Source organism: Cyprinodon variegatus, unplaced genomic scaffold, assembly GCF_000732505.1.
Source record: "Cyprinodon variegatus isolate N-32 unplaced genomic scaffold, C_variegatus-1.0 Scaffold108, whole genome shotgun sequence".
Lineage (NCBI taxonomy): Eukaryota > Metazoa > Chordata > Actinopteri > Cyprinodontiformes > Cyprinodontidae > Cyprinodon > Cyprinodon variegatus.
Window position 1 is genome coordinate 1,463,654 of NW_015150561.1, and position 27,060 is coordinate 1,490,713.

At 37.7% G+C, this 27,060-nt stretch overlaps 2 protein-coding genes across 2 annotated transcripts; one reads left to right on the forward strand and one right to left on the reverse strand.

Moving 5' to 3' along the window:
- Nucleotides 1-5,753: 5,753 nt before the first annotated feature.
- On the reverse strand, nucleotides 5,754-10,832 carry wnt9b (wingless-type MMTV integration site family member 9B). Its single transcript, XM_015374746.1, has 4 exons — nucleotides 10,606-10,832; nucleotides 9,971-10,224; nucleotides 8,493-8,758; nucleotides 5,754-6,316 (listed from the first exon to the last, which is right to left on the reverse strand). The coding sequence occupies exons 1-4, from the start codon at nucleotides 10,689-10,691 to the stop codon at nucleotides 5,855-5,857; spliced, it is 1,068 nt and encodes a 355-aa protein (XP_015230232.1). The 5' UTR covers nucleotides 10,692-10,832; the 3' UTR covers nucleotides 5,754-5,854.
- Nucleotides 10,833-12,858: 2,026 nt separating this feature from the next.
- LOC107084746 (ADP-ribosylation factor 1-like) lies at nucleotides 12,859-22,457 on the forward strand. Its single transcript, XM_015374742.1, has 5 exons — nucleotides 12,859-12,963; nucleotides 19,061-19,215; nucleotides 19,308-19,418; nucleotides 19,531-19,655; nucleotides 20,752-22,457. Exons 2-5 carry the CDS (start codon nucleotides 19,071-19,073, stop codon nucleotides 20,911-20,913), a joined length of 543 nt encoding a protein of 180 aa, XP_015230228.1. The 5' UTR covers nucleotides 12,859-12,963; nucleotides 19,061-19,070; the 3' UTR covers nucleotides 20,914-22,457.
- Nucleotides 22,458-27,060: the final 4,603 nt, after the last annotated feature.

Here is a 27,060-nt window from a genome sequence, read left to right on the forward strand (position 1 = left end):
ATATTTTTTAGGTACTTCAACATTTCTGTTAAAGGATCTACTTATCTCTAGTTTTTGTTCTAAAACTCTATGAACGTCAGATTGCTTGATGTGAAATCATTTGCCAGATGAAATTCTACTTATCTTTTGCATGGTTATATGGAGTAATTAGTTGGCATTTTTCTCCAACTTCAAGTACAAATCCAATTTTAAACTTGTGCTGTCTAATCAGTTTAGTTTTTAATTTCATCAGAAACTGTGAAGACTTAAGGTTCAGTCATCCCAGCCTCTGAGATACCTCCACCTCCTCCCATACAGGTATGCACTCAGCCTCGGTGTAGCTCTAGGCAGTGCATGTTCTTGTTGTGGGTTGAGCAAATGCATTACTCATTTCACATTCCTACCGCATGCCGTATTCTCAACTCTACCGCTCTTTTCCTCTTGCATTTTCCACTCATCAAATCACCAAATCATCTTTACCTTTCATCATCTTCTTCATCAATATCTTATATTGATTAATTCATATAGAGTAAGGGTTTGTGGATTAAGGAGGGCGTGGATTTACCTGAGGCTCACTGGTTCTGAATTACAAGACGGTGCCGTTCTTTGTGTCCTTGAGCAAAATGCCTTCCAAGTCGTCTACGCTTCATTTAACACCTACTGTTCTTACACAAATGAGTGATGTATAAACCTGAAGGCTATGCAAGTTGCAATGGAAAAAAAAAATGTTTCAACTATGCAACGCATAATTTCAGACATATTTGAATAAACACCTAAAACCTGGTTTAACAATTCATCTTCAGTCTTCCACAGATTTTGGTGGCGCGGCCTTTTGACCTTTACTTGACCCGAACAGGCAGAGTTGCCCTGTGTTATGTATGATCTGCAGTCTCTCAGGGTGGCATTGGAAAGCTCCAGCTCAGGCAGGCTGCTGGCAGCTCACACCCACAGACGAAAACCTCATTACAAACACACACTTGCATGTCACTCCTGCTGTAGTGACCACAGGTGTGCACAGGGCAGGTATACTCAAACACATATGCAAAGAGCCTATCTGCCCTCACCTGTCTTCACAGACTGCACCCCTGCCCTTTCTAACCCACACCCCATCCCCTTGGGGTTAGTGTGCGTGCGAGTTCGGCTCTAGATTCGCTGCAACCCCTTCACTTGGGCCAGAGAGGGAAATGAAAGCTTTGGGAGTTTATTATAAAACAACAGCAGCAGGGGATGGACCTCCTGGGGCGGCAAAAGATCCCTCCTCATCCCTCCAACCTCATCTCCTTCTTTTCAGCCTTTCAATATTTCAGACCTCAGTCCGGTCCAGTCTGTGACACACTCCTATGTCTCATTTTTTTTTGTTCTAACCTGCAGCTCTACTTAGAGAAATGTGGCTTTTTTATTACAATGCATTCTCGTTGAATAAAGTTAAATATTGATCTGCAATATTCTTGTATAAAAAGTTAATATGGTAAGGCCAACGTGTGGCAATATGAACTTGTTGGCCCCAGACCTCTGAATTCTTAACATACCTGAGATATTAAATTCATTTTTAAGCAAAAAGTCAAAAGGTTCATGCAAAATATAGATGCTATCCTGGGTTGCTGTATAACCCGAATCATACATGAAGTTCAATATGAAGAAGACAATCTACTCTTTAAGAGAATCCTTGGGAAGAATCTGGTAATTGCAATGTGAGGGATTTAAAATGAGAATAGTGCTGCAGCAGTAAAGCCTCTGGTTCTTTGGAGCATTTTTTTTTTTTTTTGTGGTGTTTTAAAGATGCTCATTTTAACAGGGCTAACAACTGATATTTTCTTAAGTATTTGGCCCAAACCTCCATTAGAGTCTAAGCAAACCTCCATTTTCAGGCCTTCTTTTTCTGCTAATAATATTGATTTTCTGATGATCAAATCGTTTTAAAACCTGTATAATCTCCTATGTTTAAGCGTCATCTAGTGCTACTAAAAGTAATAAAATAAACTAGTATTCAGTTTATTTAAATTCAAGGTCTCATGTGGTTCATACTTTTTTGGTTCCAACTGAAAAAGCAATGCAAAAAAAATAACCTGCAGGGCAAGCAAACAAAATAACTTATATAAATATTAAATTAGACTGTACAAAAACAGACATTTGATAAAATAAACATTAAGAATAGAATAGAAAAAAAATCAAACTTAATGGCAATAAAACGGCAAAAAAGCAAAACAAAGAAAAGGAAGTAGCAACCGGCCAAAAAGGCCAAAAAAGAAAAAAAGAATTAATTAAAAAAACAAAAACTTTTTTAAAGAAAGGAAAAAAAAAACCAACCAAAAACAAAGTGAAAAACAAAATTTAATTTAAAGTTAACAAGTAACCCCCGCAAAAAAGGTTTCCAAAAAAAAAAAAGTTACTTTTAACCACTCACATGACTTCTGTCACTGATGACACCACTGTAGGAAATCTTATAGCCAACGTCGTTATTAATACTAATCACTGTCAGCTCAGTGATGGTTCTTCTACCATAGAAGATCTCGAGTATTTTGAGTTTGGAAAAAGTGCCGCTCTGCTGGTGCAACAGGCACGGGGAGAGAGCAGGTCATCCAAAGAGCTACCGTAACATTTGAGTAAAACCTCGATCTAATTTTGAGAAGTAAGTCAGTAAATGAGGTCATCTGAGCTTTAGGATGTCTGGAAGGTTTTTCATGTCTGAAGTCATTGTGCTTTCATCATTATCAGACAGTTCTTCAAAGATAAATTAGTCTTATTGTTTCCTCATTGGTTTCATATCTGGCTCCCAGAAGAACTTTTTCTATCTATAAGTAATGATTTTTACATGATAAAAGAAATTATGTAGAAATAAGCAAGACTTTAGTATGAAATAATGTATTTTTGGTTCATATATTTATATAGAAATCATAATACATGTAAAAAAAAATTCTTGGGGGAACGTTTAGTAGACCTGGGACACTAAGCAGGTGCCTTTTTCCCTTATGACTTGGGTCGGCCCTGTTTGGCAGACCCTTGAAGTTTGTGCTCGGGGCTCAGAGTTGCTCCACTGTGCAGCACATCGTTTAAATTGTAAAAATTAAGGGAAACCCATCCACTGACCCCAACCCCCTCACCAAAAAAAAACAAAAAAACAAAAAATTAACATTTCAAATCACATAACCCATGAATAATATAATGGTAATATAATGGCAATAATGGTAAAACTCTATAAAGTTTACTGCTGAAATTTTTCAATTTGACTGTTTCCTGTGTAAACTCACCATGTAAAATAATAAATGCTTTTTATGACACTAAGTGATTATTGAACCAACCCATGCAAATCTTCTTTATTTATATGACATTATCAACATGGCATAACTTCTGTCTTTTGAATAATGATGTAATGGGATGTTTTTTTTTCTTATTTTTCCCATCTAATGTTGATGTAAGGGTATAAGTTGAACTGCAGATCTATGCATAAGATAGATAAGATAAGATAAAATAAGATAAGAGATTATTTTTATATTCCCCATTTATGTGTTATCACAATAAGCTAAATCTCGTTTCTGAATGAATAAGGTACATAATACTTATAAACACCTTTAAAGGAAACAGAATAAAGTGAGTTTAATGTTAACAGAAATGTTTGATAAGTAGCTTTAAAGACTAAAATACGGAAGTTGTCATTTTTTAAAAACCTTTTTGTAAAATGGCTAAAATGAGCGGCATCCTGTTATTTAAGATTTGTAATATTATCAGAAACGGAAAAAATGTAAAATATCAAAATATAGTTGTCACATGAGGAGAAGTTTACAGTAACGATAACTTGTTTTACATCTATAGTAAGTTTTTAAAGGAAAAAAAAGTGAACATGTTTTCTAATTCAATTTACAAGTGGTCTCAAATTGATGTTTTAATAAAGACTAATGTGTGTAATCATCGTGATTAGAGAGGAACATCAAAAACACAAGCGCTTGCTATAAATACGCCAAACAATGGGGCCCTATGTACAGATGCACTCATGCAAACGGGTGGAAAGTTATGATTCAGGGATAATAAGATGTAAACTGTTCATGTTGTGTTTGTGGGGCGGTCTATTGTGTGTAATCTGGGGGTCAAAGGGTCATATTCCTTGTCATCGTCGTCATTAAGATTGTCATCGTAGTTGGTTTGCTGGCCAGAGGCAGAACACCTGTATGCATGTCCCCCATCCACCCACTCAACCCTTTGCTGTTTACTTTGTGGTTGAGGGTGATGCAGAGAGGCCGCAGTATTTTCAGATGAAAAGGAGGGCAGAGTGTCATTAGCAGGAAATGGTTTTGATGATGCAGAGCACCAAGTTTCAGGCAGGTGGATCAGACTGATTTCTTCTCAGCGTGTGTGAGTGTATGTCGCTTCCTGCTGCACCGACGCAAAACATTACAAGTGCACAAGTCTTACAAATGTTTCTTTTTATTAATCTTGTTTTAAATAAAATGTGTAAAGCAACAAAGTTTCAAAACAAAAATAAGAAAAATGATTACACATAATTCCACATTCAGAAAAAAACAAAAAAACTTGCCCAGACATCTAGTATATGAAATTTCAACTAAATGCAGAGGGAAAGACGTGTATCTACAGAGAAGAAAACTCTGCATAGCTCATAAATCTTATTGATATTTGCCAAAAGTTGAAGTGAGGTAGAAAAATTACGATTCCGCATTGTCAGACGCCTGGAGCGCCGATGTGAGTTATATTCATAGCTCATCTGCAGTTCAGAGGCAAACCAATGAAGCATGAAATGGCCCAATAAAAGGAGACGCTTTGGGGTCCGGCGTGCACTTTCGACCTGCACACATGGACGTAGAGTTGGATGCAAAGAGAAAGGAGGGGGTAAACATGGTCATTTTCTTTAATTAGCAATTAGGGAAAATAGAGAGCATGACTGATTCACTTCAAAGGCATGCAGAACAATGATGGGGCTAATTTGGACTTTAAAGAGCAGATATTCTTTTGAGCTGATTTTACACTTGAAAGTATAGAAAAATTTAGATTTCTGCAAATACCAACAATAAAAAAAAAAACTGGCATACTCCCAAATTAGGCAGGATTTCAAAGAGAGTGGTCAGCATTCGTATCAGTGTGCTAATCTCCCTTTGTTCTGCACAGCACATGTAGAGATTTCCATAGACATTTCCATAAGAGCAACTGAAAACACCAAGCTTCTTTCTTTACACGATAACCTTGTTAACGCACTTAATAAGGTATATCGGCGGTTTTAGCCACTAGTAAAGCTTCCAGTAACTCCATCTGAGCATATTAGACCCAGGCATTAACAATTAATTGAAGCAAGAGCAGCTTAAGTGCTTTTACTCAGAACAGAACTTTTAAAGTTCTCTACAGCAGTCAGAGAGACAGGCAGGTAGATTCATCTCAACTCCTTTACAACCTTACTGGCAACACTTGATTATAAGATTTAATGCAAAAAGCAGCAGTATACGAGGCAAAGAAAGTGGCACAATAAATAGTCAAATATGGGAGGACAAACACCACATGGAACAGACAGTGTCGGAGATCAGAGTTCATACTGCTGGGAAGATCCAGTCTGGGTCCCGTTTTTAAGGAGCTTGATTCCCTCTTTTGTAGAAAAGAGAGATTGCAGTGCATCCAGCTAAGGCGAAGTAGATTAGTTTGGGAATATCATCATCTACATCAAGCTGATGATTACGACAGAACCAGCAGTATCATTGTGGTACTTTAGTGTTTTTTTTTATTCTCCCAAAATATCATACATGTCCTAAATGATATTTGCAACATTTCTTTTTTTAATGTGACATTCTGCAGCAGACTATGCCTGAAAGATCTAGGTTCAGTCCCTTTCAAGTTTTCTGCTGCTTTATCGAATCATTTTCTTTCCTTTTTTTCATATTTATGCGTTTTTGCAGGTGTACACCTCCTCTTCCCTCACGCACGTTTGGCACTCCACATGGCAGCACCAGCGCACCTGGCAGTGGCATGAAAGGCTAGTGAGCCGCATGGCTGTGTTATAACCGCGTCCGCAGCACAGACTCTGACAGCTGGTGTCTTTGGTGCACGACCGGCCTCCTGTGCCTGGAGAGTAGCGGGAGGGCCTGCAAAAGCTGGGGGAGTCCTCCAAGTAGACCAGGTCGGTGTTGCGGGGGCTCTGGCCGTGGCGTTTAGGGCCAGCCAGCTCAGTCTCTCCCGTGGCTGCGTTGGTGACACTCAGTACTCTCACAGAATTGTCATATCTGTACTTCAGCAGCCGCCCAGTGTCATGGAAAGGGGACAGCTGCTTCCAGCAAGTCCTTACTGCACACGAGCCGGAGACCCCGTGGCATTTGCAGGTTGTTTTCAGCCCACTCTTCACTGCCTGAGATAGGAGGAACACAAAGAAAAAGAAAAAATCAGCTCTTTCAGCTTGATTCATTACCTGCCCTCTTATCTGTGGGGTCTATCTGACCAGAGAGAGACAGTTTCCTGCAGGGTGAGTTAAGGTTTTGTGGAGATGTGCCTGTCGGTTACCTTTAAAATTTTTTTGACATAATGGATTGAGGGGGACTGTTTAGCTTGTCGTATTTCATTCACTCCACATTTCTCATTTAGACAGCTCTTGAAATTTCTTTTCTCAATGTGTTGAAACTGGCTCTTTCTGTCTGCCTTCTGTCTCCTTTGCCCTGGGAAGCCTGAGGCAGAGGCGACAAGAAGAACAGACTGGAGAATCTCTCCGCCCAGTTTCTAGTACATGCATGCTCATTGAAAAAAATAAATTAAAATAGATCAGATATTTCTGTACAACAAAACAACAGAAAAGAGCCATTTATGAATGTTTTTGTTCCTTTAAACACTTCATTTTTTTCTATGTGATAGACCAACGCAAAGCAGTGATCATGAAGTGGAAGAAAATTGATTCAAGGTTTTCGAAACATAAATCTGAAGAGTTTTCATGTGTGCTTTTATCCAGCCTAACTGAGGCAATACTTTGTCAATTTTTACAGTTAAGCCCTTTGAGGTTTGCCTCTGAGAAGGTTCTGACAGCCTACACATCCACAGATGAGATGTTTGCTAACCCCTCTTTGTAAAATAGCTCAACCAAAGCCAGAATGGATGTAAATCATCAGGGGAAAAAAAACAGGTTCAAGCCTTGCCAAAAAAATTCCAGATTAGATCTGGTTTTCTGCAACACAGCTTTCCATTGTGGTTAGGGGATGCTGTGGGACGCATGTAGTCCCCCAAAAATCCATTTTTAGTTTAATCAGAGCAGAGAACCTTCACTACATGTTTGCTATACCTTTCATGATGGGTGGCAGACTACAAATGGGGTTTCTGGTGGCTTTCCTTTAACAATAGCTTTCTTTTTTGGTTGTCTTCTCAACGGATTCTCCCACCTGAGCTGAGGCCGTCTGCAGCTCCTCCATAGTAACCTTGGGACTCTTTGGCTGGTTCTTTGTCAGCAATTTATAAATATGTTCCATAACTAACTTCAGCAACTCCTAAAACCAAAACTCACAGAACTGCTCTATTTATAGTCTTTTTACTAGAAGATTTCTAAAGGTGGTTCAGTACAAATGTACCCCACAATTACCTCATATTCATTTGCACATAACTTTAAGAAACACATAAAATGCTTCTTTCATTTCCCAATAATGCAGCTCTCAGTATTGGTAGATCACATTAAATTCCTAAAATAAACATTTTGTCTCATTAGAACAAATAGGACAAAGACTTTGCTGTGCTTGATGGTCAGTGATGGGAGCATGATCAGTCAGGCTGAGAGGTGCTGTTGTTAAGAGGGGCCAGACACAGGTCATACTAAAAGAGCCAGAGGGCTCCACTGTTTAAAAACTTCTACTCAGGTCCTCCCTCTCTGCACAGGTATGAACCCCCGCAGGGGCCTTCAGAGCACCATTAATGTGAGCTAAGCAGAGCCACTTGTGTTTTTTTGTAAACGTGACTGCTGGTCTCTTTTAGCCTCATTGGTGTAAAACTTTTAACTCACTCAAGATGAGATAAGATAGAGTTCTTCCTGTTTTGCTTTTTGCTCTCCCAAAAGGCCTATCTTTTTTTTTTTTTTTTTGCGAGCCACAGGAGATGCACCCTGAGGCTCTCTATTTTCAGAGCTTCAGAGCGGTGGTTATGAACATTAGCTGGATTTATGAAGAGCACAGTGATCTCGAAAGAGGAAAAAAAAAAAAAAGTTGCTCGTATATTAAAAAGAGGCCACGGTGATAATCGCTCTCTCCGACATGAGACCTTTAATTTTCTGTTGGCCCGCACAGCATGCTTTATCATGCCTGAGAACACCTGGCTCCAATGATCCCACAGCCATGTTGTCTCCTTACTGCACTGCCTCACCCACCCAGGCCAAAACATGGAGGCAAATCCAAGGAGAAAATAGAGGAAAGGGCGAAAAGAGTGTTGTCTGGTTGGAAGTTTGGAAACTGAATTTTTAATTGCATGTTTAATTGGCAAGTGATATTTCTGCCCAGCTTGTAAAAAACACTAAATAAAGGAATCATCTTTTGAAATCTTTTGATTTAAACACATACCCGCATCCCGACGTTGATGTTGTGGGCATCAACCTGCGCCCTCAGGTCTTTGCTGACCCTCTTTTGGCCAAGGAACTTCTTAAGGAACTTGGTGCTGTATTTCAGGTTGTCTCCGCAGACCCCCCACTGCCATGCTTCTCTGTGCTGGATCCCAGGGGAGTCATCACAAGTGCACCTCTCCATCCGGCCTGAGCTGCAAGCCTTGGCGAGCGCATGGGTCAAAGCAGCAGAGGACACCGCCAGCAGGAAGGCTGTCTCCTTAAATGCTGGATATGAAGGAAAAAAGTACATAAAAGTTAAATAACTCTATGCCAGTAGTATATAAAAAAAATTGGCAGAGTTATTTCATGTCTGGGGTAGTTATCTAATCCAAAAACTGTATTTTCATTTCAGTAATTAAGCCATTAACCCAGTTTGTTTACAAAAATGTCCCTACGTTGTCATGGTTTGTAACTATCCCTGGAATCCTGCAAGTTTTTATGTGTCAAATCTCCTCTTCTGACCTCTTCTTGCGGCTCTGCACTGTTATTTTGCTTCCCTCAAAGTCGTCACCAGCGTATATTTTCATCCAATTAATTGTTATTTTGACTAGGAAGGATTTTCCCAGATGAAAGTGGGTAATCACACCACCCTTTTCCTCTGGGAATGAGATAAAAATAACCACAGGGCTCAAGCACTCTCTACGTCGTTTGCCACATTTCTTGGAGCTGTACTCCCTCATTACCTCAGTGCTGACCTGTTCATGTTCTCCCACACAGTGATAATCATATACATAAAGCCTGGACCATGCAGGATTTTGCTTGTGCAGCAAATCTACAACCCTTTTTTCACTTTAATCGATAAAGCTAAATGTCTGTCTCATTAATAGTTCCATTAAACCATGCAGAACGGACTTTCAAGAAAGTAAATTTAATATATTTTTCTGTGAGTCTGTGAGAAGAATGCAGTTTTTTTGTTACCTGTATCTAAAAGTACAAATTTCTTGTCAATATGAAAAAAAACTTTGCAAATAAAAGCAATCTTACTTTTAACTAAGAATCAATAAAAGAGGAAACAAATGTGTTAACGCTGCTTTTAAGATGGATCACACTAAACTTCACAAGAATTCATGTTATATGCTTGTAAAAAGACTTCACATGGGGCTTGTGAGCACATGCATTGATAAAAACCATCAATTTAGATTTTATTAGAGTTGCCAGACATGCAAGTTTGATTATATGTTTTTGCATTGGTGCAGCAGGTGGTTAAAAAACATTGCTCATAGTATTTTTGAACACCTAATTCTGCAGACTAACTTTTTTTTTTTATGATAACAGTGATCCCTCTTATTTTTTATATTAATATTTACCTAAATTCACCTGCTTGAAATTGTAAAAATTGTAAAAATACAATTGTTTATTGGTCAGATTCCAACAGTCTTTGCACACTTATCTTTTGGGTTAGTAAACCCAACAGGATTCACCAAAATGTGCGCTTACCTCTTTTCAGGAGGCTCCCCCGGCCATCCAAGGTGCAGTTCCAGCGCTCATTCCTGAACTGATAGCGACACTCCAGCTGACCCAGGCGCACCGATTCCCGGAGTGTCTCGGCCAAACCGGGCTCCCTGCGGCACATCCTTTTCTGCCGCCGGGTCAGACTCATTTGCTCGCACTGTTTCAGATGGGCCTTCCCCGCTGGAGCGTCATTGGAAAATGGACCTGGTAAAAGCACCAATGGCTCCCGGCCTGTTAGGCTGTAGAAGTAAAAGAAAAAAAAATGAAAGAAAAGTATATAAAAGTCTAGCTAAATGTGGTTTTATTAAAATCTTAATAAAATAACCTCCCTATATACATTTGATATGATTATTAGGTGATATTCTCCAAATGTTTGTAAATTACAATTTTATAATTTTTTTATTCTGTTTTAAAAAGCCAAAAATTCCACAACAAAACATAATTAAGTTGAATAATAAATTCATTAATAAACTTCAGATAATTTAGACGTCAGTCATCATTTACGCATGCGTAATTTACTTGAAACGTTCAAATACAAAGCTATGATCCCGTCCAGTGAGTCGGCATTGACACTAATTCACCATATGCAAAATTTCTAAATAAAAAGTTCACCGTCTGACCCAAAGTAAGCCGCAGTGTTCGAGAGAAGGATGCAGAGTCCAACTGTTCGCAATAGGCAGGCGGTCCCTGGGAGCCTGGAGCGCATTGTGCCGGGTTGGCGCTGTTCCTCATTTCGGTGACTCTTCAATAGGGAAAGTTTGTGCCGTCTGCTCGGCGCTTCTCTTTAAGGGGCCCAACATGCAGAACACTGACTGTCAAAGCGATGCGCATGGCACAGTGGGTCCGCTGGGAGGCAGGGCTGGAGGAGGAAGCATCATCCTGCCGCACCCTCCATAGAGTCCCACAGCATTGTTACTCAATATTCCTCCCACAGCAACACTAAACAGATGCGCACATTTTAATGCAAGACACACTTTTAAGAATAAAAACAATTTCTTATACTTCTTTTTCTCATTTCTCTTAGTTAAAACATTTTATCTGTGCAAACTCTATGTCTTGGTCTAAATGTTGGCATCTAAAAAATGCAAGGCTGTTCTTAAATGATGTTGAAAGATTTAATGTTATTATTACAAAACAGGGGGGAAATATAGAATTACTGTTGGAATGTAATTATATCAAGATCAACTTTGTAACTTGAGATAAGAAAAAACGTAAATCATGATTAAGTGCACCAAACACTGCAAGGATTAAAACGATCCATGAAGAGTAATTACAGGAGTGCGTAAGGAAACTCCAACTTTTCAGCTGTGGATGTAGCCTCATCTAGTGGGCAAAATAAAGAAAACCTATCATCATTTTGATTTACTTGGAAACTATGGAAACCTTCTAAAAAGAGACTATGGATGGATGGTGATGTCTTAGATATTGTACAATCCTGCAAATTAAATTGTTTTCAACAATTAAAAAACATAGCTTTTTCAAATGGAGGTACCCGGTATATCTTTTTTATAAGGTGACATGAAAGGTGTGACAGTTACTATGACTAAACCAATATCTACTGGTTGAACATTTGCTTCACATTGGGGGAAGATCACTTTATCTTAGATATGAAAAAGACAACAAAGATAAGTACCCTATTAAGTAGACATAAAGAGAAATACTTGGAGAAATGTGGGTTTAGTCTGATCACAATGGATTTTCACCTACTTTTGGAATCTAACTCCAAGACTTTTATGGAGGCTTTTTATGGAGACCACCTTTGATGTCCCTTATATACAGTACTTGAGTTCAGGGGGGATGGCATCCCCCTTCTTAAAAAAAAATCAGAAAAATCATCCCCTTTCTTAAATAACCATCCCCCATGACATTTTATTACTGAACGGGTTAAATTTCTAAACAGTAACGGCAATAATATTGCCCATTTAACATTTGGCGGGCTGTGGGCTTATGAGTAGCCTGAGCAAAATAAATAAAAATCAAAGAAGTGGCCTACCATGCTGATCCCAGTTGGAAATGTGTCCTCTGTATTAGTCCCTAACTATGTAGTGGCAGTGATAGCCATGCCAGCCCAGGGACGGACTGCTGTTCTACTGTTAGGTGCCTTGGTCAAGGTCAATGACTGGGTTACCTGACATGTAACAACCATACCATGCATATTGCTTTAGGTTAATATACTATATTGATTAGGCTGTGTGTGCTTCCAAAAAAAAAGAAAAACAAATCCACCACCCCCCTTCTTTTTTACAACTAGACTACTGCTTATATATAATATATAAAACTACAATTTACAGTAAGTAAGTGGGTAACAGTATACACGCTATATAGGTCATCAGTGCATTAACAGACCATGCAAGCTCAATGCAGAAAGGCTGGGTTTTATTTGAACCAAGGAACAAGCAACTCAGCTGACTTGCAACCTATAGCTGCAGGTTAACAGTATATTGCATTACTGAAGCTCAATAATAGATAAAAACATAATAAGTAAGCAGTTATTAGGGAATACTCCATAAATGCAATGTTGCTTTGATGTTATACAGTGTTTTCTTTGGTACATTTTTACTGACATTGAGACAGATTTGTTTGAGACATGATGGTAATCTGCTCAGAAATTAACTGAACACCAGAAGCCTATTTGCCTTTTATAAACAGGCGAGTACTATTATCTCCCACAATAAATATTTTTAATAAGCTGAAACAAATTGTAAGAAAATAATCAATAAAACGCGCTAAAATTAACTTAATAACAGAACTACTTTTCTCTGTACTATGACAACTGTAATGATTCTAACACTAAACGAAAGAAGTCGGCATGACTTCCGATAAACGCCTCTTGGTGGCGCTACAATAACAAATCAGATTTGCGTTTCCTGTTAAATATCACCAAAGAAGAAGAAGAAGCGGGGGAGGGTGACGAGGACCGGAAATCGCCATTTTCCCGTTCAGCAGTAACAGAGGAAAGATCGAGAAACGTCTACGAGGTAAAACCGTCTTCAAATATAGAAAATCTTAAAAAAACTGAACGATATTTAATCATCTTAAATTAAAGACACGTGACTTTGAACGTTTCTTTTTTTTTTTTTTTTTGCTAAACAGTTTTTAAGATAGCGTATGCGGGCGCTTTGAGTTCGTTAGCTGTTTATTTAACTTCAGCAGAAGTAAATGGTTTGGTGTGTTTTCATTGGTGCATTTAATAATTCAATACAGACCGTTTTTTTCTAGTTTTCTTCGGTGTTGTAGCTTTTGGTAGTTTTTTTTTAACCGCTTAGTCTTTAATTAGGTACCAGTTACTTATTAAGGTGAATTATTGTAGGCTAGCAAGCTAACAGGCGTTAGCTAACATATTAACCTAATTTGTCTTTGTTTTTGTGCAGCGTAACCATTAAAATATATTTCTTCAAAACGATTTTCCGCTGAATTAGAGTTTTAACTAGAGTTGCAAGTGGCTTACAACAGTACAACGGTGTAATAACTGTAAAACAACTCAGCATTGTTCTGTTAAGCTAAGCTTGGGGTTCCGTGGCAGTTTTAGTCAGCTGATGAGGCTTTGCTAATAAATACGGGAAGGCAAATTGCTAGATGTTAATTTTCAATTACTGATATTATAATGAGGCTAGAAATCTAGGTCCTCCTACGTTTGAGTTTATGGTTTAAGCGATTTTGCTCTTACAGTTTAATCAGTGTAAAGTCTTTTTCAAGTGTTTTAGATCGAGTAAAACTAAGGTGCTTTGAAAATAAAGCACAGAAATGCAGACAGGAATCAGGGATCATATATATATATATATATATATAATTTTTTTTAAGAAGCTCTAATAATTTTCTATCTACAGAAAAGATCTGTATGAATGCTAGCCTGTATATCCCTATGGGTAACTTGACCAGGAAAGCAGTAAATGATGTTAATCAAAAATTTAATCCTATCTTGAAAGCAAAAATGCACCTTAACCTCAGCCCCACTACATCTTACCATATAAAAGGAAGGAAAGAAAGATGAGAAACCATGTCAAACATAGATTTTTTTTTTCTTTTTAGCATTTTTGTTCATTCGCCTACCTGTTTTTTTTTCATCTTTTCTATTTTCAATCTCCCCTTTGATATTGGAAATGGGGGGGGGTTCAACCTTTCTGTGTTTTACGGTGTAGAAAATAAATCCTCTGACCATGAACCTGTCCGGTTCAGCTTGATGAACCAGCCTGTCTGGGAATCCTAAACCTCCTGGCTCCTATCTGGCTGCTGGCACGAGCGGATGTGTTCACCTGCACCTTAGCGCACATGACTCATTGCGATTCTGTTGGTGGCACGCGTTAGGCACATGGGGCTGGTGGGTGGGCTCGCTGCCTGGAGGCATGCCCCCTTTGGATAATGATAGAGGAAACACTGTACCTAGATATGCACACCATGACAAGCACACATACCTAAAATTGACAAAATATCACGTTTTCAAAATGCTGACTCGAGGTCAGGCAGTTTTTTAATGTAAATATCCAAAGTGGGAGGTAATCTTGTTTAAAAACAGTTTCCAAGGCTGTCGCACACATTAATTTTCAGCCTCATCTCAGTGTAATATTGACAACTTTTAGCTTAAAGGAATAGTACACCCAAAACATGATTAGCCTTCATTTTCTACTCACCCCCATGCTGAACAACACCCTGGAGTACTTTTTTGATATCTCAAATGCATCTGGAGATCTGGGAGGCTTCTTGCTGTCTGCTGACATTCAAATAATGGAGGTCTATGGTGCCCGAGACAGAAAGGTCCATAAAAGTCCACAAAAAACGTGTCAATATTCCTCCATACTGCTCGTCCAATGTATTCCAAGTGTCCTGAGTGGGTAGCATCCAGAATTTACTCGAAACGAAGTCATTTAGAAGGTTTTTAGAGCATAAACAGTAGTGTATAGGATTTCCTGAAAGCGCGCACCTGCGCGTTCACGACGCTACGGGAGCCGGCAGACCAAACCAGATGAAAGTGCGCATTCAGCGTCTGCTCTGCCAATAATGCAAGCGTAGAAGAAGAAATGTGCTGTTTACCTGTGCAAAGAAAGAAACAACGAAAGAAAAATGTCTGAGGACTTCAGTGTTGAGGAAGAGCATGAGTTCTTTGCTGAGCTGAATGCGCACTTTCGTCTGGGTTGGTCTGTCGCGGTTTCCGTAGCGCCGTGTACGCGCTTTCAGGAAATCCTATACACTACTGTTTATGCTCTAAAAACATTCTAAATGACTTCGTTTCGAGTAAATTCTGGATGCTACCCACTCAGGACACTTGGAATACATTGGACGAGCAGTATGGAGGAATATTGACACGTTTTTTGTGGACTTTTATGGACCTTTCTGTCTCGGGCACCATAGACCTCCATTATTTGAATGTCAGCAGACAGCAAGAAGCCTCCCAGATCTCCAGATGCATTTGAGATATCAGAAAAGTACTCCAGAGTGTTGTTCAGCATGGGGGTGAGTAGAAAATGAAGGCTAATCATGTTTTGGGTGTACTATTCCTTTAACATCCCATTATGTGCAAGCGAGAGCTTTACAGTTATGTGATTAATCGTATAGGCCCTACTCCTGGTTAATTCGAGTGTTGCTGTGACTTTATCTGTGTTGTTTCAAGGCTTTCTAATTTTTGTCCTGAGTGCTAACTCATTTCATTGTCACCTAAAATTGAGCAAACCTCAGGGCACTCCCATTTTGATTATAGCGTTTTTTAAGTTAAGATGACTCTGGCCTCATCTTGTTTGCCTGTTGCTTCATAGAGCTTTCATTATTAGCAACTCGTTTGAAAACAGTGTCAGACTACTGTCAATAGACAACCGTTAGTCCTCTCGCTTTTGGTATGTAATCTACATTTGACCGCCAAATGAAACTCATAGTTCAGTGATTTACGTATATTGCTGAGGCTGACAGCCAACATCCTGACAAAAATTGCCACACCACTAACAAGGGTTCTTAGCTTCAGTTTTAAAACCATTAGTTTATTTTTCTGTTAAACATAAATTTTAACTAACGAGACAGTTTAAGCTATTGTTAATGGTCTCCTCGTTCCTCTGAAGCTGGAAGCTCACTGCTCACTCGAGGCTGTCTACATGTAACACTTGACATTTCTAAGGAATGTGCTTCCTTTTATCACGTGGTGCTCCTTTTTCGCTGTTGCTTCACCTGTACAGGCAGTGTAGCATGCAGGTGCACAAAACAGGCTTACACACGTTTTGCCTTAGTTGTCCTCAAAATTCATGTACATAACCTTCAAGTCATGGCAACACATTTGGCTGCAGAAAGGGAACAAAAATGTAAAAAAAAAAGAGATCTTGCTGCTGTTGATGTAAATTAGCACTTATTTAAAGCTTGAGTAAAAAGCTGAAACAAAACTGTTTATGAGTAAATATGCGATGATATGATCTGGGTTTTTGCTCTAAGTGTTGATAAGCTAATTATGTGAGAATTCAGTTCAAATCAATTCAAACAATACTTAATTGAACCCAAAGGGACATTAAATGATCCTAGAACAGACCGGACCTTCTTTGGGTCATTTAATGTCATTAATTTACCCTCAATGATGGCCTGGGAGATATGAAATTTCTAACAATAAACTTAAAGACCCTTAACTTCAATGGAATGTACCCACATTCCATTCTTTTATCCAGTCCATGTTGATAGATAAACTGTACTTGTATGCTGGTCTAGCTGTCAAATATGGATTGGCATTACCAATGATATTTTTTTTTATTACATTTTTACGTTTTGCTTTTTATTTTTGGACAGTATTTCAACTTTTGTTTTTGTAATTTGAGGTCAATTTCTTTTCTTTCTGCATTTTTTAAATTATGCACAAAACAGCAATTTTTTAATTAGCATTTTATTTATTGTTGCGTGTTTTTCCTTTGTTTTCTGTTTTGTTCCTGGTATCCTGTTAAAGGTCTAATACGGACATCAAAATACATACTGTGGCTGTATTATTTTTATAAAGCTTTGAGCTAGTTAAAAAAAAAATGTTTTAAATTTGAAACCAAAATATTGTCATGCTAGTTTGAAGGAGTATATCATTGCAAACTATTGTTTTTGAAGGTAATTTAAATATGTTGTATATTGCGACTTTAGTCGTTATATATTGTGATATTAGATTGTCTTCATATCACCCAGCCCTACTCAAGGGTATTATTTTTGATTGTGGGGCTGTGATGGCTGTGGTAAACAGTCACAGCCATACATCTAGCTAAGCAACCCTGTGAAGAAGTAATGGGTTCAATTTGCATGTTTTCTAAGCCATAACATGGTTGCTTGGGTTACTCTATAAAGGAACTCAATGCTAATCCTTAGAAGCTAGTCTGATAAACCAGACAAAATGGGAGATGAAATGTGTAATTTAGTCTGGCTCCAATTGAATGAGACATTGGAAGATTGTTGATGAGTATGGGCGCAACTGATGTGACGTAGTAAGTGCGACAGAAAGCTGGTGGGGAAGTGTAAACAAACAGCCTGTCGGTAAAACGGCGAATATGTCCTTCTTAAAATAAATGAACTCAAAGCCTCTTCCTGCTCACGTTTAAACGAAAACCCCAAGTATAATCCTTCCAAAACTGATTCCAAAGCTGAGTCAAATGAGAACTGTTAATTTGTTGTTGCCATCTTTCTTGTTGTACTTTCTTCAGCGTCACGCAAAACCCCGCCTGCTTTGCATCCAGAAATTCAAAACAGATCTCTGCGTTGTGATTGGCCAGCCAGTTCTAGGGTCTGGGACATTGATCGAGGCTAGATCAAACTCGCAGGCAAAAATGATTTTGGCCGCTGGCGGGTGGGAGAAGCATGACAGAAAATGGATGGAGTATAGAGACTCTAAAACATGTCTTTAGCTGACAGAGCAACCAACTTAGAGAAGTAATTATACAAAAATTGTAAAACAAGAAATGTAAGCATTTTGTATTTCAGAACAAAAAAAAAAAAACTTTTTAAATGGAAAAAAAAAAAAACATTTTCTTCTGTTATCCAGAACTTATCAAGTGGAAAAATGTTAATTTCACCTGGTTAAATTTAGAAAAAAAAAATTATTTTGCTATACAATTATAAATGGATTCTTTGAAAAAATTATTGACAGATTAATCAATTTGCAAAATAATTATTAGCTGCAGCCCTAATCACAACAAAATCACCTGATATCATGCTAAGATTTTAAGCACATATTGACAAAACCCTATTAATATTTACTTCCATCTCCTTGCAGCTTGAGTTGAGGACTGGCTCTTTGGTATTTGACAGCACTAGTGATGCAGCGTAGAACTTAGCGAAGCAGAGAACCGTTGTCAGCAATTTTGTCTTAGTAATGTATATATATTTGGTAAAAATCTTCTATTGTTCACAAGCACAATATTAATGTTGGCCATCTGCCCCATTTTTTATATCTGTGCATCCCTAAGGAAGCTTTAAAAGATGGTAACAGTAAAATGTCTTTGTACTCTGTGCTGAAGCGGCTTGTAAGTGATGTCATAACTGATGGATCTGTTATGTCACATTTTATTTTAATCTCAAACAAATGAAGCCCAAGTTAAATTTCCACTAGGTTTAAAGGGAAAATCTATTAAGGGTTTTTTCAGAGATGTATGTTTTCCTTTTTTGTGGGATTAGTGATCTTTATAATAAAGTAGACAGACAGACGGGCGGGGGGTTGGGAAAGACATGGAAGACAAGCAGAAAAGGTCAGGATTTGAAACCTGGGGCATGTGGAGGACTGAGGCCTCCATATATGGGTCGCACATTCTACCCCTGCAGCACGGCCAAACCCTATAACTGTGTCTTTGTAGCTTTTTCAAGAAATGCTTTTAGAGTTAAAATATTTTTGCTGCTGTATTCAAAATGGTCTTTAAGGAAGTCAAGCAATGACCATGTGTTATACGTTTTCATTGCCGTGCAAAATAAAAACGGGAAACAAAACTTCTTTAAAAGTAAAACAGACGAATTTGGGTTACAGGAAGTGGTAAATAAGTTTGAACACTTAAAAATACAAAAGCTGTAGGTTTTAGTGGAGCCTCTGTTTTCTGTTCAGCACCAGCCTTTCGGGACTTTAACACCATTTCTTCTGCTTCCTTGCAGGTAAGCCAAGATGGGGAATTTTTCAAGCCTCTTTAAGGGACTGTTCGGGAAAAAAGAGATGCGGATTCTGATGGTAGGACTGGATGCTGCTGGTAAAACTACCATACTGTACAAGCTCAAACTGGGAGAAATTGTTACCACTATTCCTACCATTGGTGAGTCATCTCCTGCTTCATTATTATTATGTTTTTGTAACCTGATGCCTACACATGGCATTGGATTTGAACATAATTTTTTGTTTTTGAAGGATTTAATGTGGAGACTGTAGAGTTTAAGAACATCAGTTTTACGGTTTGGGATGTTGGTGGTCAGGACAAGATCAGACCTCTTTGGAGGCATTATTTCCAGAACACACAGGGTAAGTGACACAATGTTTCCAATCTGTCAATCATGTCTTAATCCTCTAAATCTTTCTAACGTTCAGAGGTCTTTATTTATCTGTCCTTTTGTTGTTGTTTTTTTTTTTTCAGGTCTGATCTTTGTAGTGGACAGCAATGACAGGGAGCGAGTGGGGGAAGCGAAGGAAGAGCTAATGCGAATGCTGGCTGAAGATGAGCTGAGGGATGCAGTGCTGCTTGTGTTTGCTAATAAACAGGTACGTCTTTAACATGATCGTCCTTAAGGGGAAAATGGACCAGGCGTGTTACAGCGAAGTTACATGTGCATTCTGCATTGTGTTTTAAACAGCGATATTATTCACGCTAGATGTGTAAAACACATGTTCAACAGCTGTATTACACGTGTTCATAGGCTACGCATTGCCTGATTTAGGTTGAGGTTCTACTTTCAGGCATGTATATCCTCTTGGTGGTAAGGAAACAACAGGAAAACGATATCCGATGTTAAAATTCCTCTTCCAATACCTCATCATCCAGCAGAAGGGAAGCCAAGGTGCACATTCTAATTGATGTTCTTTCCACAAAATACTGTAGTAAACATAAAGTTGTTAATTTCTCTATATTCAATCAGACGTTCTTTGTAGTTGTGACAAAATAGAATATGCGATGCAGGCAGCGAAGCGTCTGTGGAGGGGGGTGGGGACGTCTGGAGCCAAGGTATTGCATTGCACTTATTTCTGTGATTTTGAGCAGTATTTTTTGATGCAAGGCCTTTCAGAATCTATAATACAGGGGGGGTATTATTATTTTTCAGTGAATGAGGTTTTAATAGGAATAGGTGGAGTGCAACTTCTCTACTTCTGTTATTTGCTGTTGTTTCTAAAAATAAATGCATAACTATAATTCAGCTTTCATTGATTTATTTCAAATTTGAAACATTATCTAGCCTGTAAGGTGTGTAATAAAAAAAAAATACTGAATCGAATCGCCATGATGGATGTGATTTACACCCCTATTGGTAATATGTACATAAGCAGGGCCGTTTATGGTCACATGCTGTAAACCCGTCTGGTGTATTTACGTCTTCAGAAGTTTGTTTTGATCACAGTTCATATCTGTATGAAGATACTCTTTGTTACAGAGTATTTATTGGTTGGTATTTATTGGTTTTACTGAAAACATTAAAACTAATTATGCAGACCCTGGTCAAATCCCCTTTGACTTTCAGGTAGTCACATGCTTCCAGTTCTGGCTGTTCATTTCAGGTTGCAGTGAATCTAATCCAGTGATGGAAGATTTGTCCCTGAACTCCTGTGAGAATCTGAATCTTTGTACATGTCATCCTTTTTCTAGGACCTGCCCAACGCCATGAATGCAGCCGAGATCACTGACAAGCTGAGCCTTCACTCCCTCCGTCATCGTAACTGGTACATCCAGGCCACATGCGCTACCAGTGGCGATGGGCTCTATGAGGGTCTGGACTGGCTTTCAAGCCAGCTAAGAAACGCAAAGTGATCAATTGCTCCACGTTCTCCATCCGTCGGCTCTATCTGCAGTGTTTATGGGAGGCTGCACTGGGCATGTACTTGTTAACTCTCATTTTTCTTCTGTTTCCTGACGTTTTTATATTTGTTTTGGAGCTTTGGCCAGTGTGCCCCAACATCAGTGTACTGTATGTGTGTGTTTGTATAAATATTTTGGAATGAACGGATGTGTATGTGCGAGCTACGTGGGAGCAGTCCTGCTGTGCCTTGAACACAGTTGACTCTCAATCACCTTTCATTCCTCCAGTGCCAGCACACCCAAAGGCTGCGGGTACTTGCAAAGCGAAAAGCAACGCACGATGCTTAGTGCTCCGTCCTCGTAAAAGAATGTCTAAGAAAAAAAAAAACGGTAACAAATACATTTATTACACATCTGGCACACTAGAGCCTCTTAGTTTATGTACCTCACTAAGGTGCACTGTTTTGTCATCAGACAACCTGGATGATAAATGTGGTCTGCACAGTTTGAAGATTTAAAAGATCAATCTTAAAAAAGCAGCTTTGGTTTTATTTTAACTCAATATTTTGCAGGTTCTAGTGACCAGAATGTAACTGGATCTAATGCCAATTTATGTGGGAAAGTCTGAATGGAGGAAATATTACATATAGCTTTGGACCTCATTTGTCTTTGAATTGGATCATACTTGTTGTCTCATGTGAAAGATCAAAAGGTCCGCTGTGCCTGGATCTGGTAACGGCAATAAATGTTGCAGCGCATGTTTACATATATAGAGGAGTGTTAACTATTGCATGGTTTGTATCCTTGAGGCCTGTGCGGCTTTGAGCTCCACAGAGCCAACTGCTATGTCAGCTTTCTCCCACTCTGGCTTTTTATTTAGAAGTAGGCTTAATTTGCTCTTGTAAGTACGGTAGTCTATTGGCTAGTGTCTGTTGTTTTTAACTATGCTATTATTATTATTATTATTACGTATGGCCTGTTTAATCTTAGTCGGAGCTGCTGGTTTCTGTCCTTTTGAGTAAAATCTTTTTGGACCAAATTGTTTGCAAATTGGATTTGTCTGCAAGTTGTTTGCAAGTTCCTTTTTTCATTATTGATGTGTTTGATGGTACATGTTGAATCGGAAGTGTATGAATCAGCCTTACAAATACATATTTAGCGCTTCTTGCTTCAGGGCAGAGTACTTCCTCTGTTTATTTACAAGAAATAGTTCACCCCATATTTTACAACCCCACCAGCTTGCACAATACAGACTTGTGTGATGACAGCTGTTTATCTCTCAGCCATGGCAGTGAACTCACATGCAGTAACACTCTCCATCGCTCTACACCAGCATATAGTCGAATGTGAAGGTTAGGAAGCCAGATTAGTCACATGTATTTGCCCCTCATGTATTCAGCTATGGGAAATAAAACCAACCTTGAACAGTACACACTGAGTGAGGATGACTGCACAGTTTTGTTACACTGACCTCAGAAGGGAGCTTTGGGTTCCCGTTTTTTGTTTTTCTATAACTGGACATTTAGATGTTTTGAGTTTTTTTTAGTTGTAATGAATAAAAAAAAAAATCTTTGTACCTATGTCACAGGATATCTTACAATTCTTTAGTTCAAGTTGGAAAAATAGAAGGTAAGAAATTGAAATTATAATGAACTCTAATGAAAGTGTTTGAACTTGATGTATTTTGTCATCCTATTGGTCTTATGTGAAGCTTTAATTTGCAGTATCATTTATGTACATAAGACTCGTGTTCATATATTTCTTTCTCTCATTTTTATGCTTTTTTTAAAACAAACTTGTCCTGTAACACCGGATAAATGCACTATAATAAAGAGAATCTATTGTACACCTTGTTATGGTTTCCTTATTGATATTATAGAGTAATAGATGGGGAAAGATGTTCTTCTTACAAATATATAAAAAAAAATTTAGGTTTTCTTCTGGTACCATTTGAATTAAAAACTTGTGCAGTTCCTCACTATTGCAGCTAGAGGGCAGGCTAATATTTACCCTGTGATGGGTATGTTAGCACAGGTAATTCTGCCTAGACCTATAACACAAAGAAGGGTTTTTTCAATCATACACAACATATTATCTGGAAATGAGAACCTTGTTAGGATACTTTTCATATTTAATGATCCTATTTAATATTTAGTAATCCTATCAATGGTTTGGACAGTTTAAGATCAGAAATCCAGCCACTTAGGATCATGTTTTCTGAGCCACTCTGCAGATCAGTCTATGCAGTGGTCTAAAATCAGAGGTTAAAGTGAGACTGGATCTCATCCAGTACACCTCACTTCACCCTCCGTTTCCGCATCCTCTGAAATTCAGGTGGCCCACTCTCCGTAGAGTTGTTACCTTGGCAACAGCACCCTATGTATTTATAGGGAGTAAGTGAGCGGATGTTAAGAGCATAAGGGAGCACTCATGGATCATGATGTGACGTTTTGTTTAGTTTAAAGTGCAAAGAGTGGAAACTGATGGAGATCATAAACTTTTAATTTGACATGGCTCCTTAATTAGACTAGTATGATCCCAACAGAAATAATTTCTTACCTCACATTAGCAGCTGGTGCCCTTCTAACTCCTGGTATCACAGGATATTTAATGACCTAATCCGTTTTTTTTTTTTTCTTAAACTTGCTTGGTAATTGAAGCTGAGCTGAGGTGATTTTCCTCTGTCTCCTCAATGTGTCGGAATATTTAATTTCTCTCTTACGTTTGCCATTATCCCATTTTTTTCTGAGCCATTCTTCTCCTTTTTTACTCTTATCAAATGGGGTTGAAATGAGGTAAAATTATTAGAATAAGATGTATAGTCAAACAGCATTGCAATTGACCTTTACCGGGCGCTCTCCGCTTTCAATAAATCACATTCAAAAGTGAGACATCGTGCTCTTTAGCTGCACAGAATATTAACCCTTTGCTTGTGTATCAACTTCCTTTTCAGGATCTCTCTGTAATACACCTTCACCTCTCTGTGACCTCTGCATCTGATGTAATATTTAATTATGCAGGTCAAGAAATTAAAATATACAGGGAAAAATGCATTTTGTTGTTGTTGTTGTTAAAATCAATGAATTGCATTTAAAGAACAATTAAAAACATAAAATCTGAGTTTTTATTTCTATTTTCTATATTTTACGATTACGATACAAATGATAAAAATCCTTATTTCAGGTTTTGTTGACAATTTGAAAATTACACCAGGCTAAAAACAGCTACAAGAAAGAGCTAAATAGGAAAATCTGAATGCAAATGTGTCACCTTGAGCTGTAGTCTATAGGCCCTCAGTGCTCAGATGAGGCTCATTTTGCAGGGATTTCTGCATCAGTGCAGCGTCGCTGTGATCAGCCTGCAGCTCTGCTGAGGTGTTAAAGAATCCCACTTCACTATTCTAGTGCTTATCTGCATTACTGGTGCTGATGTCTTCTATAATACTAAAGCTATTTATTTCATTTATTTATGAGTTAATATCTTTTTTTAGGACAAGCGTACCAACATTTAATAAATACTATTTCCAGAAGGGTTTACGATTATATACAAAAAACAATAAATAAAAATTAAGAATTGGTCATTTATGCCTGTATGACTGGTTCTTTATAATCCAAGGAGCTTAAATTATTTCCCTCTGGATTCATCAAGAGTTAGTGAAGCAGTAGTTTTAAAGGTCACTGAGCACCGCAGGAGCCTCACTATGGAAACCTTTCATTTATAGGTTTTAAAGAGTATTGAAATTGTAAAAAGTCACCATAATCAGTTTTTAAGAACATCATAGAAATCCATTAGGCTTCCTTAGATCTTAATTGTCTAATTATGCTGTATATCATCATTAGTGTCTTGTTTATCGGTTGTAATGACCTAGCTTTTTATTATTAATAATATGTTCAAACACAGTGCTGTGTGAATAGCCTGTTCCTTTAGCTGGACCTTTTGGGGCTTAACTCTTCTCTTATCAGATGTTGGTGTCACAAATACATGTTTGGAGTATATTACTTTGTTTAATAAATTTACATAAAATGAGTTTTTACTTTTTTTTAATTGGATGACTAAATTAAATTAACTGTTTGATGAAAAATTAATGAGAAGCTTAACTCAATTATTAGATTTTACTATCAAGACATGAAATCTATATCTTTAGACCTTTTATGATGCCAGGAATTACATTTGTGTGATGCTTATAAGAAGCAAACTGTTGTTTGACCATGCTGAAAATTATTAATGTTTTTTTTTTTTTCTTTTTACTTCTTCTTAGATTTATTTCAAGAAGAATTTTAGACTCAAAATTCTGGAATATTTCATAAAAACAACAATTTTCTTTTCCTTTTTGTTCATATCTGTGATCTAGAACCCTTTGATCTTCTGTACCTTATTTGGGGTTTTAATATTTTATATAAACCTGACAGATTCCAAAAACAAAACAGAAACCTGTGAAGCACTAAATGTACCTCACAATTGATTATTGTAGTTAAAGTGGTGTAATTGACAGCAAACGATTCAGTCAGATTATCTTTTTTCTTAAAAAAGTAAAATATGCATATAGACTGAGTCTTACTCAGTCTATATGCATATTTTACTTTAATTTAAAATTGACAACTTTTACGAACAAAGAATTGTTTGCATAATTTTAACAGCCTTTTTACTGACCTGAAAAAAAATCTATGAACTTCTTCCATCACCAGCCACCTCATCCCAGGGGAAACCTGCTCTGCAGCATTATTTTGCATTGATCCGATTTGATAAAAGGACACTGAAAACCATTTATAAAGGTCAGGAAAATAGTACATTTGTTTTAAACTGCATATATCTTTTCAACCTATGTTTTGATATTAAAGCTAAATCATTATTTTCACTATGGCTGCATGTACAACAGCATCGGTCACTCTTATTTTTTTGGCACTAAGAAGTCACAGAAGGTGCACAGCAGTGAGCTTGCAGATCAGCCGGTATTTGAAATCCTCACTGTACAACCCACACACACATATATCAAGTAAACAGAGATGACCAATGACATAACTGCACGATTTAAAATACTGGTCATTTCTGGATTTTCACATTGCCATGGAGACGCAACCTCACCAGTTTCATCAGCTTTGGATTAAAACTGAAGCTAATAGCCTCAGTTTCATGCAAGTAAACAATAAAAATCAAGTACAAGTTCGAAGAATTCATTAGAATAAAGATTTGTTCCTCTTTGCTGACACAGCTGCTTCCATTTAATTTAATTTAAGGGCGAGTGTTTCTGCTTCTCATCAGACATAAAAAAACTTAAGTACATTTTAAATCTATTTGCTTCAATAAAAGCACTACTCTACTGATGATTTTGTCTTGATGAATTTATAAAGCTTCACATTTATTGTAGAAGTCTAAAATATTTAGAATTTATAATCTCACACATTGAAGTTTGCTGTGAATCTAGAGCACGCTTGTTATGCTTTTATTTATTACATACAAGGTGGTTATGTTTGTGTGTTTTTTTTTCTTTTTGTCTGTGTACTGGATAAATTGAAAAGTTAAGGATGGATTTTAATGAAATTTTTATCAGAGGTGTCCCTTATTTCAAGGAACATTCCATTAAATGTTGATGATGATCTAGAATATAATCTGGATTCAGGATTTAAAAAAAAAAAGATTCACTAAAATTGTGTCATAGGGATATTTGCCGGAACAAGAGGTTCCCCACTAAACCAGAGGGTGGCAGAAGTGAATATTGACAGCCTCAGCATTGGACTCAAAAAGTCTCAAGAAAAAGGAGAAAAGCAGTTGGTTTGTTATCATAATCAATTGAAAACTTATGAATGAATTTTATGTTTTTTTTTTTTTTCAGGGGTGTGCATAATGCCAAGAAACAGATCCTTTAATTTTGATGATGATCCAGATCATTTATGAGTTTTAGCTATAGGTGTAAGTCACAGTCAATGGTAAAATGTGCTGCTTGGACGAGGTCTGCGATCTCCAAGTGCTTTTCCTCTTCCATTATTTTTTTCTTCCTTTACCATCCTCTTCAGTCTGCATATGGGTAAGATAATCTAGTTCCAGTTATCTTAATGTTTTATTCTATGGACAATTTCAAATGAACAGCTGTGATCTTGGTTAAATTTCCTGATGTTTTAGGAAAAATACCAGTTTGTTTCACTTAATTGGTGCATTTCCTCA